Consider the following 14,407-nt stretch of genomic DNA (forward strand, 5'->3'; position numbering starts at 1 on the left):
TATTTATCTATTTAAAATATTTTTTTCTCTTGGTCATCTCAGGACCAATTATAAAACAGTATAAAGACAGTTTGATAAAACAATCTTCCTTCCTTCCTTCCTTCCTTCCTTCCTTCCTTCCTTCCTTCCTTCCTTCCTTCCTTCCTTCCTTCCTTCCTTCCTTCCTTCCTTCCTTCCTTCCTTCCTTCCTTCCTTCCTTCCTCTTTCCTGCCTTTCTTTCTTTCCTGCCTTTCTGCCCTCACAAGGACCACCAATGCGGCAAACAAACTGAAACATAATAAAACCACATTTTAGAATCATTAATATACCAGACATCATTAAAACAATTTAAAACATTAAAACAACAAACACTTTAAAACCAAATTAAAAGCACCTTATGCCCCCACCAGCAGGTTAGGTTATTCCTCCTTTTCCGAGCCTCAGGCTGCCCCCAAAGCACCAGACATACTTATTTCTTTCCAGCCCTAACACAACTAACTGGTTGTGCACAGTGTCAATTGGCCCACAACGGTGTCGTCAAGAACCCCCTATCTGAACCTCCAGTACAGCTTTTCTCTGTTAAAAAATAGCTTGTTTCCGTTTTGCTTTAACAAGCAGCTAAATCATGAGTGCTTATGTAGCGCCTAGAAAAATTATTTTAGGCAGCTCGCCCACCTGGAGCAGGGTGGGAAGGGCCAGGCTGACGGCCCAGCCAGCCAATTCGCCGGCATGAGTATCTGTCATTTCACTAGGAAAGCTGGGAGGAAACTCTGCAAGTTGTCTTTTTATGTCCTTTGTGCCTTCACCCTTCTTCAACAGTCTTGCCCAAAACCTCTTCAAGCCCTTCTGTCGCCCATCTTCCCCTGAATAGTTTCGCCGGTGTGGGCTGAAGAAGTACTGGCAATAAGCCGAGAAGGGAACAGGCTGCGTTTGAGGAGCCCGCACCCTTTCAGCCGAGCGAGAGAGCCCTTCTGAACGTGTCAGGCCTGCTCTCTGCTGAGACAGCCAGACTGTGCTTTTTGGTTCCACCAGGTGCGTCCCAAGGCCAGGCCTGTTAACTGTCAAATTCCTTTCGCTAACTCTGTGGGAACTGCCCTCGTAGGGAGGGTGGTTGCCATGGCTGCCACCACTATCTGATATGACCAATGCTCTTCCATATAGGCCTTAGGCCGTGCCTTTAGTTCTCATTCGTGCCAACTTACCTGTTAGCTCTGTATACCTGTAGGTTTTCTAATAAATCAACTCTCTTTTGGACTACTCGTCTGTGGATGTTGTTTAGGGGATTACCACGGGGACAAGTGCTCACAGAACGCCAAGAAGCCTGTAGCACAGCAAAGTCTGCTTGCAAGACCTTAGATCTGAGCTGCGGAGCAAGTAAAGTTCAACACAGCTCAGCTTTCTTAAATCTCAGCAGATCTGGAAGGTCCGCTTGGCTAGCGCTTAGATTGGAATCACAAATCAGCTTGGGCGCAGCAAGCGTCAGTGGCTTGCTGATGTGTTTAGCTTAGATTTACACTCTTGCGAGCTAGTAAATCAAGACACTGTAGCATGTTGGTTAATTTGCAGAGGAGCCGGGGAACGTCACGTTCTGCAGTTCTCCAGTGCCAGCTCTCAGGCCTGAGTTGCGTAGCAACTCCGATTGGGCACAGTTCACCTCCACGGAGCTGCCAGGAAACTAACGGATGTGCCTGCTGCTTGCAAGACCTGAGATTGGGAGCCGTGGGGCAGCTCAGGTCCAGCAAGCTGGGTCTTAATAGCTGTTGTAACTTGCAATGTTGTGGCTCTTCCTGCTGGCAGGACCAACCCTCCCAAACTGAACGCCTTCATCATGGACAAGTCGTTGCTGGACTACGAGGTCTCCATCGACTCGGACTGCAAGCTGCTGACAGTGGGGAAGCCGTTCGCGATTGAAGGTATGCCAGGGCCCAGGGGAAATTCCGTGACCGAATCCCACAGGCTTAACGCAGAATCCTAGAGAAAAGGGAGGCAGCAGATGGGGAGAAGTTTGGCTTTCGCTTGGAAGGCCTTTGAGCTGAGCTGTGTGGCAACGGAGATTCAGCTGCCTTTATTTTAGTCGACTTCCATCGATTCCCTGCCCCTTCATTAAACTGTGGAACTCACTGCCGCAGGATGTGAAGGCTGCCAACTTGGAAGGCTTTAAGGGGGACATGTTCATGGAGGAGAGGGTTATCCATGGCTACTAGTCAAAATGAATACTAGTCATGATGTATACGTATTCACTCCAGGATCAGAAGAGCATTCCCATTATATTAGGTACTGTAGAGGAACACAGGCAGGATGCTGCTGCGGTCGTCTTGTTTGTGGGCTTCCTAGAGGCACCCAGTTGGCTGCTGTGTGAACAGACTGCTGAACTTGATGGGCCTTGGTCTGATTTAGAAGGGCTTTTCTGATGTTCTTATGTTAATTCTACTACTCAGCGTTCTGAAATACAAGCAACCCTCTGTCCTTCAAATTGTGCATGTGAGTTTGTGTGTGCGCACGCAAGGATTGCTGGCTCAGTTTTCACAGTGCCTCAACCAGCGTGTCGCACAATTTGTGCTCTGCTGTGCGGAATGCAACCTGGCCGGCCAACCACTAGGATTTTGAAATGTCCTGGTTTTGCTTCCTACCCAAGGACTCCAAAAATGGGTGAGCTGTGGGGAGGCATCCAGCAGCCGGGAAGGCCATAACTCTATTAATCTGGTGGGCTGCATTTGGTTGGAGAATCACGGCTTGCGTCAATCTCACAGGGCTTGCAAACAGGTTGCACTAACGAGGAGTTTTATGTGGGGGTTTAGCAGGAAGGTTTGTGGGGCAGTAAGAGAGAGCCTCGAAGACAGAGCGGCTTAAGCAAGGGGAAACAAATCCATTATACTTGGGGCAGAAAAATTGGGGAGGGGAAAAATGTTTTCTCCATTTCCCATAATACTAGAACTTGGGGGGGGGGGGCGCCCAGTGAAGTTGACAGGCGATAGAGTCAGGGCTGACAAAAGAAAATACTTCTTGACCCAGCATGGTGTAGTGGTTAAGAGCGGTGGACTCTAATCTAGAGCAAAGCTTCTGGGTCACGTAACTGAATGTGGGGGTCGTGGGGAAAAAAGGGGGTAAAGGCAGATTCATGGGGTAGAGATCCATCAATGGCTACAAGCTGTAGTTACTCAAGGGGTGTTGAAAGTGACAATGTCTAGAGCGCAAAGGTACTGAGAAGAAGACCCAGCAGGGAGCGGGCAAGTGGTCAGCTAGAAAGGACTGTAAGGTTAGAAACCCTTCCATCCTTTCGTGTCACCTCTTGTCTATACTTAGACTGATTATCTCAGGTCTAATTTTCTCCTTCTCAGAAGTCTTTCTCTCTCCCTCCCTCCTTAGCCAGCTAGTCAGCTAGAGGCTGTCTGCCTCTCAGCTTTCCGATCTGAAATGCAGTTCCCTAATAAACATTTAACTTTCCTTTAATCAGCGAGTCTGCCTCTCCTCTGCGAATTTAGCAATCTGTACCAGCGAGGGAGGCTCCATAATCAGAGGCAGCAAACCTCTGAATACCAGAGCCAGATGGCAACGCCGAGAAAAACTTGGCCTCTGTGCCCGCCCTAGAGGGCAGCTGATCGGCCACTCTGTGAAACAGGATGCTGAACTAGGTGGAGCACGGGTACCCCTTAAGTTATCCTGTAGCACACATGTGGCTGATGGGTTTATTGGGGAAGGGGGTTGCAAAGAGAGTCCCCCCCCCCGGGCCTCCTCTCTGCTACCTTCTCTCCCCGGCTCTGATTGCTTCTTTCCCAGCCTCCCGGCTTGCCCTTGCCCGCACATCATCTGCGATGCTTTTTGATCTCCCGGCTTCTCATTAGCTCCGCGGCAAACAGGGGAGCTGAGCGGAATACCAATCGTGCCCCCCCCCCAGTGCTATGCCGTTTGCCAATTTTGATACTAAAAAGGGAGAGCTCACGGCGCACGGCAAGAGAATGACAAGTCAGAGAATCCACTGCCTTCCAGACTGACCCAGCTGCGAATGGCAGGGGGGAAATTTAGGAAGGGGAATGTTGAAATAACATCTGGGGGGGGCTTTGAGGTGGGTTTTCTACCTGTCCAAGAGTTTACATTAATTTTTTAGAAAAGGAAGCATAAGAAGATAACCTCCTGGATCAAATCCAGAGCTCACAGTGAGAACTAAATGGAACTTCCAAGTATAGGGGCAGTATACCGGAGTGACAGATACTGGGGAGCAAACAGTAGGGAAAGTCTCTTGCCTTTATACTGTCTTCCAGACCGACCCGGCTACAAATGGCGGGGGGGGGGAATTTAGGAGGGGAAATGTTGAAAGAGAATTTGGGGGGCTTTGAGGTGGGTTTTCTACCTGTCCAAGAGTTTGCATTAAATTTTTAGAAAAGGGGGCGTAAGGAAATAACCTCCTGGATCAAATCCAAAGCTCACAGTGATAACTAAATGGAACTTCCAAGTACAGGGGCAGCATACCGGAGTGACAGATAGGGGAAGAAATAGGGGAAGTCACTTGCCTTTATACTACCTTTATACTACCTGTCTTCCAGACAGACCTGGCTGCAAATGGCAAGGGGGAAATTTAGGAGGGGAAATGTTGAAGGAGAATTCGTTTTTTGGTTGTTCCTGTGGCATTAAGCTAGACTTACTTGGAACGTGGAGGTTCTACTCTTCAATCAGGGCTAATAGTTACCAGTGGTTTTTAAAAGCCATATAAAGCTAAGGGAACTTGTATACCCCTCCTATGCAAGAAGAATGGGCCTAAGTGGTGGTGGTGGTGGTGGTGGTGGTGAAGAAGAAGAAGAAGAAGAGTTGTTTTTTATATGCTGACTTTCTCTACCACTTAACGAAGAATCAAACCGGCTTACAATCACCTTCCCTTCCCCTCCCCACAACAGACACCCTGTGAGGTAGGTGGGGCTGAGAGTATGTGACTAGCCCAAGGTCACCCAGCTGGCTTTGTGTGTAGGAGTGGGGAAACAAATCCAGTTCACCAGATTAGCCTCCGCCATTCATGTGGAGGAGTGGGGAATCAAACCCGGTTCTCCAGATCAGACTCTACTGCTCTAAACCACCGCTCTTAACCACTACACCATGCTGGTCAGTTCTATGCAGGGCCTAGCACACTGATTTCCTGCTAGATTGTAACAGGAGTAGCATCAGCGAGGGCTTTCCAGAACCTGCTTTTGGCTCTCGTGTGGCACTCTGCACATGCTCAGAAACACTGGCTCAAACGAGTCTCCTGAACACACACCAGCGAATCTGGGATCGACATAGCCTCTGCTCAGGTACTTCTCCTCCCTGCTCTTCTCCACGGCAAATCTGTGCGTTCTCCTCCAGGCTACGGCATCGGCCTCCCCCAGAACTCGCCTCTGGCTTCCAACATCTCGGAGTTCATCAGCCGATACAAGTCAGCTGGCTTCATGGACCTCTTGCATGACAAATGGTACAAGATGGTGCCCTGCGGGAAGCGCGTCTTTGCCGTCACAGAGGTACAGTGGCCCTCAAGGGTTTGGGGAGAGGAGGGGTCCTTTGGTTGCTCTTGGATCCTTTAGAGCAGGGGTGTCAAACATAAGGCTCGTGGGCCGGATCCGGCCTCTTGAGAGCTTGTATCCGGCCTGCGAGCCAGCCAAGGCAGCGTCCCCCCCCAGTCCCGATCTGGGCTGGCGAGGCATGGCCCGGCTCAGCCAAGTGACATTTATGTCACATCCGGACCTCGTAAAAATTGTATTCGACACCCCTGCTTTAGAGAATCCTTTCCAGGGCCCAGATGGGGGGGTTGTTTGGCAAACCAGATGGGCCTCTGGGTTCCTGGACCGCTTCCACCCCAAACATATACATTCAGAAATGGCCACCGGAACGACAATGGCATTTAGAGAGCCCCCCCCCCCCGCAACCATAAGGGAAGCGAGGCAGAAGAGGAAGCTGGTTAAGGGCAAATCTATGAGGCGCCAGGATCGGCAGGGTGCAGAAGCCTAAATGATATTTGCACGGCACGGCTGCGTTCTAGCAGGGGCATTGGATGTGCGAGCCGCAACGGGAGGCAGTCCAGCAAGACTTCCTAAGCATTTTTCTTCCTTGCAGAGAAAAAGCTCCCGCTGGGGCAGTTGTGCACCTTATTAGATGTGTAGGAGATCTCTGAAAGCCCGCTTTGTGGTGGGCTGGGCTCTGGGCAGAAAAGATAAGTGGGTGGGAAAGAATTTTAGCTCTCCGGCTTCTTCGTTCTCTCGGCGAAAGGGCAAGAGGGTCCAGATGCGTTGCAAAATGCGGGGCGAGAGAAATCGTGCAGCTGTCTAGCAGTAAAAGCATCTTTCGTCATGTGCAGGCCTGCCAAGGGGAGGGGGAGTGAAAGGCTGGAGGGTGAGAGGTTCAAAACAGATCAAAGGAAGTATTTCTTCACACGACGCATAGTGCAATTGTGGGACTCCCTGCCCCAGGATGTGGTGATGGCTGCCAACTTGGAAGTCTTTAAGAGAGGAGTAGACATGTTCATGGAGGAGAGGGGTATTCATGGCTACTAGTCAAAATGGATAGTAGTCATGATGCATCTCTGTTCTATCCAGGATCAGAGGAGCAGGAGAGGTTTGGGGGCAAAAGGGAACACAAGCAGAGATTGTCTGAAAGGGTCTGGAGCCAATCTTTGCCGACAATCCTGGGGAGGGGCCATGGCTCAGTGGTAGAGCATCTACTTGGCATGCAGAAGGTCCCAGGTTCAATCCCTGGCATCTCCGGTTAAAAGGACCAGGCAAGTAGGTGATGTGAAAGATCTCCACCTGAGACTCTGGAGAGCCGCTGCCGGTCTGAGTAGACAATACTGACCTTGATGGACCGAGGGTCTGATTCAGTATAAGGCAGCTTCATGTGTTTATATGATAATCAGCTGTTTGGTCTCAGAGGGTGGTTGGGTTAGATGTGGGGGGCAGGATGTGGGACTCTGCTGCCCTGTGTGAGGCATAAGGCATAAGGGTCTGCAGGCATAAGGGTCTGCAGCCCCCCCCCCCTCCAATCCCCACAGGCCGTAGTAATTTTGTGCTTTCCCCCTCTTCCTGCCTAGACTCTACAGATGGGAATCTACCACTTCTCTGGCCTCTTTGTTCTGCTTTCTATTGGTATCTGCGGCTCGCTGCTCACCTCCCTGGGGGAGCACATCTTCTTCCGGGTCTTCTTGCCCCGCATCCGGCGCAAGAAGAAGTTCAATTACTGGCTTCATACCAGCCAGGTGAGTCCGTCACTCAATAACCCTGCATTAGAAATGTTCAAATTAACCTGGAGGGGAATTCTTTCTTTCTTTCTTTTTTTTTACAAAACTCAATATTCAGCTAATGTATATTTTCTAAACCTCCACTTTTAATTGTGAAAGTCTGCATCAGTCTCAGTTTAAGAGATAATGCACCCAAACAATTTAGTTGTTTTCTTCAGTTCCCGGCCACAACACAGTATCAAAAAAATCAAGATGAACAGTAATGTGAATGAGATTTTACAAACTGCATTCAATTTAAAATTGACATCTGAAATTACTCAGATTTTGGTAAAACAAGTAATCAGCCTGCTGTAATGTTGGTTATACTCTATAAAGACAACAGTATTAGATCAAAGTAACGTTGCAAAAAGGTGCCATATTACATTTACAGTGAACACTCTAACATAAGCAATTCTTATATTCAGCTTTGCTTATTTAAATCAAACAAAAAAACTTCAAACTTTTAGAAGCATTTTCCATATATGTTCCATTCTCAGTTGTAAAAAGTTCAATTTCGTGTTGAAGAGTGCATACGTGGAACTGTATCTTCTGATGCAAGATTGGGGTCTCTTGAACAATCCAGTCCGGGGGGCATGTTTGACAGGGGTCCGGATAATTTTCGCCCTGTTTAGACCCTTTGTCTTCATCAGAACATGTCCAAGGCAGTTAGTGTATCTGCTCTTGCGAAAGGAGCGTTCTCTCAAGAATAAATATAGCACCGTTTTACAATGTTACTTTGGTATAATACTGCTGTCTTTATAGAGTATATTACTCAGATTTTGGCAGGAAGTTGCCAGGACAGAAAAAAAACGAATATCTGCTCCTAAGCTATGGTGAGCCCTGTGGCGTAATTTTTTTATTTATTTATTTTTCAGACAAAACTTACAAACATAACCATCAAATGCTTACATTGTACTGGAACTTACTTGACGGTTGCAAACCAATTAGGAGCCCCGTGGTGCAGAGTGGTAAGCTGCAGTTGTGCAGTCCAAGCTCTGCTCACGACCTGTGTTTGATCCCAACGGAAGTTGGTTTCAGGTAGCCGGCTCAAGGTTGACTCAGCCTTCCATCCTTCCGAGGTCGGTGAAATGAGTACCTGGCTTGCTGGGGGTAAAGGGAAGACGACTGGGGAAGGCACTGGCAAACCACCCCGTAAACAAAGTCTGCCTAGTAAACGTCGGGATGTGACATCAAATGACCCGGTGCTTGCACAGGGGACCTTTACTGTTAAGCTCTGGTGAAGGTTTTCTCCCTTGCTTACTTTTCATATAAGCTCTTCAGCATTTTGTTTTGCTAGCACATTGTCTAATTTATAACAACCTTAATAAAAATGGAAATCTGAAATACCACAGTAAATAAAATAAGTCTGCCCATAAACTACACAGGCAACCTCAAGTTTAAAAGGAAATATGGCAGGTTTCTAGTCCTCCTGGATGTAGCAATTACGTTCGAGGCCCCGTTCGAAGGCAGCAACAGTTTTCGTTATAGCTGGCCTCCCCTCCCCTTCTTCTTAATTTCCATCTATTGAATTAAGGACCCTGGTTGCTGTTCCCCTGGCCCGCTAGGGACCTGTGGCGTTATATAGGCACCAGTTTGTTTTGTCGACAATTTTACGGTTAGGTTTTAACTGGATCTGTATTCCATATGTTTACGTATTGAGTTTTAAATTGATGTTAATTGCTCTGAGCCCGGCTTCGGCCAGGACAGAGAGTTGGTACAAACGCAATAAACAAACAAACAAATAAATAAAATGTGATTTATCATTTGTGGTTACTGGATCATTGGTGTCCTGTGACATTCTGGCAGAACTGAAAGCTTAGCTGGTCTCCAGTGTTTCCTTTATGGGACTACCCAGAACCTCAGACAGGGTTTCCAATCTCCAGGTGGTGACTGGAGATCTCCCGCTATTACAACTGATCTCCAGACGACAGAGATCAGTTCCCCTGGAGAAAATGGCTGCTTTGGAGGGTGGACTCTAGGGCGTTGGGCCCACTGAGGTCCTTCTCCTCTCCTCCCCATATTACACACCCGAGTCTCCAGGAATTCCAAACCTGAAGTTGGCAACTCTAGCCTAAAATCAACAGCCGAAGCTCTGTTCTCTGTGCCCCCACCCTTGTCTGAGATGTGATTGGCAACCACGTGCCTTTCCCTGCATGAGTTCCCCTGGCGCCTATGTTTTTGTGTTTCAGGCACCAAGCAAAAACATTCTTTGGCCATTTATGCAGGGTCGATTTTGATGCTCGCTCAAAGCTCCTTTTTAAAATCCAACCTTTAAAATGCCTATTCACGCTCCCGATGCAAGATGAGAAAGTCAAACAAATCCCCCCCACTCACCTTCTCCTTCATTTGCATAGCCATTAACAATCGAAGTTTGCATTGCTAACCTGCGGCTGCAATTCTTCATGCTTCCTTGAGTGGATGCTTTGAGGCAGGGACGGAGAAAATAAAAAAGGTCGCGTTAAAGGGGCTCTTAAGAAATGCAAAACAGGTATGTGCCGGCTTCGCAGTGACTTATGGAACGACAGTTCAGCATGAAGAACTAAAAAAATATATGCAGAGCATTTCAGCATGGAACACTCTGCTAATTACCAAGCATAAATGGCCTTAGTCTCGTATGCCTTTGGTGGTAAATTGTGGGGAACTTCTTCGTAAAACAAGGGAGTATTCCCCCCCTTTTAGAGAGCTTTGTGGCAGAATGTGTTTGATCATCACAAATGCAGTCTGCATGTGCTCAGAGACTGTCCTTTACAGTAACGGATTCCGAACCCTGTCTTCTTCTTTTTTATATACATATATCAGAAAATACACCGGGCTCTAAACATGAGTTTGGAGGAACAGAGGAACAAGAGGCTAAATCTGGAGAAGAAGTGAGTTACGCACGCCGGATGCAGCCAGCTTGCTGAGTCGACCTTTTTATTGCTGTTCTTGTGATAAAATCTCAAAACGTGCATGCGTTTATTCATGCCGCACAAATGAAATTGCTGGTAATGATGACGGTTATAGAGATGATTGCTTTTTGGGAAGGGAGAAAGTATAAATATTTTTCCAGGGGGGAAGGGTAAACAGATGCTGAACAATATTAGATAATTGGTCATTGATTGGGTAAATGCTACCGAGCCTCTCTGTGCCCAGGAGAACAGACAATCGCTTTACAGGAAAATATATAATTAGTAAAACAAATAAGCAATGTTTAGAGCAGGTTAATACTAAAAAAAAAAATCAGCCGATTTAAAAAAACACCCTCAAATCCATACCTTAAACAAAAAGGCATCCGGTTGGAATATATTTATTTATTTATATTTAGAATCGTAGCGCTGTAGAGTTGGAAGGGACCATAAAGGCCAACTAGTCCAACCCCTGCTCAGTGCAGGATTAGCCTAGAGCAGGGGTGTCGAACATAAGCTCGCGGGCCGGATCCTGCCGCTTGAGAGCTCTTATCCAGCCCTAGAGCCAGCCAAGGCAGCCCCCCCCCCCTCTCGATCTGGGTTGGCGAGCCACCCTCCCTGCTCCCAGTGTGAACACTGTAAGAGTGTTATTGTTTTTAGCAATGTTTGTATTTTAAGTAAAAAGTAAAAAACTAATATCATTCATTGGCTTTGCCTGGGTCTTCTATCAAGTTTTATCTCCGGTACCTGGCACTGACCTGAGTTTGATCCCAACGGTAGTCGGTTCCAGGTAGCCGGCTCAAGGTTGACTCCGCCTTCCATCCTTCCAAGGTCGGTAAAATGAGTCCCCAGCTTGCTGGGGGTAAAGGGAAGATGACTGGGGAAGGCACTGGCAAACCACCCCGTAAACTAAGTCTGCCTAGTAAACGTCGGGATGTGACGTCACCCCATGGGTGAGGAATGACCCGGTGCTTGCACAGGGCACCTTGACCTTTCCCTTTACCTGACACTAAATTGTACGGTACGTATGGCCCAACCAAGTGACATTTACGTCGTATCCGGCCCTCCTAACAAATGAGTTCAACACCCCTGGCCTAGAGCATCCTTGACAAGTGTTTGTCCAGCCTCTGCTTAAAGACTGCCAGTAAGGGGGAGCACACCACCTTATATCCAGCCAGTATCTTTCCTTCTGCAATTTAAACCCATTATTTCAAGTCCTATCCTCTGCTGCCAAGAGGAACAGCTCCCTGCCCTCCTCTAAGCGACAGCCGTACAAATCCTTAAAGAGAGCGATTATGTCCCCCCTCAACCTCCTCTTCTCCGGACTGAACATTCCCAACACCCTCGGCCTTTCCTTGTAGGGCTTGGTCTCCCAGTCAGAATGCATGAGATAATGTCTTTAAAAAATAATTTTTATTTTTATAAATTGGGATACAGGAAAGAAGGGGGGAAGCATCCAGTAAAAAGAATATGTCAGTGTCCAAGCTTCAATGTAATAGCAAATACGTAGATCCATCATCAAGAGAAATTTTTTGTGAGCAAAGAACATTGTAAAGACATCACCACCAGGGGCCAAATTTTAATCGCTGGCAGGGTCAGACCTGGGTGTGATCAAGCCACGAACCACTTTAAACGATTGAGCTGGATGAGATTCTGCTGACGCGGCAGTGGCGGGCGAAAAAGTCTTCTTCGCTGCCGCCAACATGACCTCTGAGGCCTCCAAATGGGCTTTATGACGGGCTCCGTCTGATTCATCCCGAGTCTTCTGCCAGCGCCATTCTAGCTGCCTTCCAGTTTGCTTTCAATAAAATGTTTCATTACCATAAAATATTTCAATACCGTTGAAAGTAATTCAAAAGCTGGTGAAGTTGAATACGTCTGTCTAGAGATGTGGAAACCTGGGAGAGGGGGGAACAAAATGAGGGGAAAGCATGTTGTTTTCCCCAAGGACTTCCCCCACCCCCATTTGGCTGACAGAAAAATGGGAACATTTGGGAAAGCACCTTTGAGATATTTTCTCCTATAAAAAAGGTAAAGGTTCCCTGTGCAAGCACCGGGTCATTCCTGACCCATGGGGTGACGTCACATCCCGACCTTTCCAAGGCAGACTTTGTTTACGGGGTGGTTTGCCAGTGCTTTCCCCAGTCATCTCCCCTTTACCCCCAGCAAGCCGGCTCCTCATTTTACCAACCTGGGAAGGATGGAAGGCGGAGTCAACCTTGAGCCGGCTGCCTGAAACCGACTTCCGTCGGGATCGAACTCAGGTCGTGAGCAGAGCTTGGACTGCAGTGCTGCAGCTTAACACTCTGCGCCACGGGGCTCTTATTTTTGTTTCTCCTATAGATTGAATAAAATACTCTGAAGATAAGGTTTTTCACAGTCAAAACATACAGCATGAAAGATTTGAAGTGGTTAGGGTGGGGAGGGCTTTAGTCCCCTCTATACCAGTGTGGTGTTCAGGGCAGCGGACTCTAATCTGGAGGACCTGGTTCAATTCCCCACTCCTCCACATGAGCGGCGGACTCTAATCTGGTGAACCAGGTCGGTTTCCCCACTCCTACACACAAAGCCAGCTGGGTGACTTTGGGCTAGTCACAGCTCTCTTCGAGCTCTCTCAGCCCCACCTACCTCACAAGGTGTCTGTTGTGGAAAGGGGAAGGGAAGGCGATCGTAAGCCACTTTGAGACACCTTATTGGTAGAGAAAAGCGGGGTAGAAAAACCAACTCTTCCCCCTCCCTTGTTCAGCAAGATCAGAATGAGCTATAGACAAGTCACCATTGCAGAATGCGTTACGGAACCTAACCCAAAAAATGCAATTTTTTTCCACCAATACTGGCTGCAGAATTTCATTTTCCCCGATGCGGAATCTGGTATAACCCATTTGCAAAGTTCACAGTTATGGCATGAACACACAGCGCCCATTAGAGGGAATGGCACCGAGATGGGGAAGGGGCACCAATGCCCCACAAACCCGACAACTAACCAAAATTCTGTCTCATGTCTGCCATTTCACCCAGCATTGTTTTTTTACATAATGTTCTTTAATTGGTTAAAAAAAATCATCATCATAATTGTGGTCTGCCCTCAAAGCTTTGAGGACTAGAATCTTTCTTTTATTTGAACGAAAACCATGATTCTAAGGATGGCTGTCGATTTCTGGATTCTCTGCTTGTGCAGCGCTGCTGCACGAATGGCCTAAAGAGCCTTTGCTATGCTTGAGCCAGCGTGGTGTAATGGTTAAGAGTGGCGGTTCGGAGCTGTGGAGTCTGATCTGGAGGACCAGGTTTGATTCCCTGCTCCTCCACATGAGCGGCGGATGCTAATCTGGTGAACTGGATTTGTTTCCCCACTCCTACACACAAAGCCAGCTGGGTGACTTTGGGCTAGTCACAGCTCTCTTCGAGCTCTCTCAGCCCCACCTACCTCACAGGGTGTCTGTTGTGGGGAGGGGAAGGGAAGGTGATTTGTAAGCCGGTTTGAGTCTTCCTTAAGTGGTAGAGAAAGTTGGCATATAAAAACCAACTCTTCCTCTTCTTCTTGAGTGGGTTGCCTGCTTCAGAGCGGAATTGACGCCCCTCTCTCCTCTCCCGCCCCAAGGTGCAACATCGAAAAGAGTCAGGAGGAACCCGAGCCGCCCCCCGCCAGCCAGCCCAGCTGGAACAATCTCCGCCGCGCTACAGTGAAGAAGGAGGACAAGCGGGTACACTTCAACATTGAGAACTTGCCGGACGAGGGCTCCGAGGATGAGCGGGAGGCGCCCGTTTGGCACTGCATGAACGGACAGGGCCCCCAGCAGGCCGGCACGGAGGCCCAGGAGAAGGAACTGGAGGAGCTGGAGAGCCGAATCGCGGACATGCGGGAGCAGCTCCGGGCCGCGCTGGTGCGGAAGAGCGAGCTGATGGTGGCCCTGGGACCGCCCCCCAAAGCCCCCCAGCTGCCCCCTGCCCTGAAAGCCCTCATCAAGGCGAGCAAGGAAGAGAGGTGATGGGGCCGAGAGGCTGCCCCCTCCTCGAGCGGCGAGCGGAATCCAGCCTCGAGACGACAGGCAGGACTTCTGCAAAGTTGCAGATTCAGGGTGAGCAAGGCAGGTGGAAGGCCGGGCAAGCGGGATAGGAGCCGGGTGGTGTCGCGGGCCTACTCCCCCCCCTTACCCCACTTCCTCGGCCAAATTTTGTTCGAACAGGCAATTGTCCGAGAAGGGTGGAAGACGGGCCAAGCAGGATAGGAGCCGGGTTGTGTCGTGGGCCTACCCCCCCTTACCCTGCTTCCTTGGCCAGGTTCTGTTCAAACAGGTGATCGTCCGAGAAAGAC

General features: G+C 48.6%; 1 protein-coding gene across 1 annotated transcript in view; it reads left to right on the forward strand.

The window, feature by feature from the left end:
* GRIN3B (glutamate ionotropic receptor NMDA type subunit 3B) overlaps nt 1-14,081 on the forward strand; it is a 43,473-nt gene extending 29,392 nt beyond the window's left edge. The window contains 5 exon segments of the mRNA XM_056867742.1: nt 1,777-1,892; nt 5,311-5,462; nt 7,025-7,189; nt 10,010-10,137; nt 13,694-14,081. Coding sequence (XP_056723720.1) covers nt 1,777-1,892; nt 5,311-5,462; nt 7,025-7,189; nt 10,010-10,137; nt 13,694-14,081 — 949 coding nt within the window.
* The last annotated feature ends 326 nt before the right edge of the window (nt 14,082-14,407 follow it).

This window comes from Euleptes europaea, chromosome 2, assembly GCF_029931775.1.
Source record: "Euleptes europaea isolate rEulEur1 chromosome 2, rEulEur1.hap1, whole genome shotgun sequence".
In the NCBI taxonomy this organism is placed as follows: Eukaryota; Metazoa; Chordata; class Lepidosauria; order Squamata; family Sphaerodactylidae; genus Euleptes; species Euleptes europaea.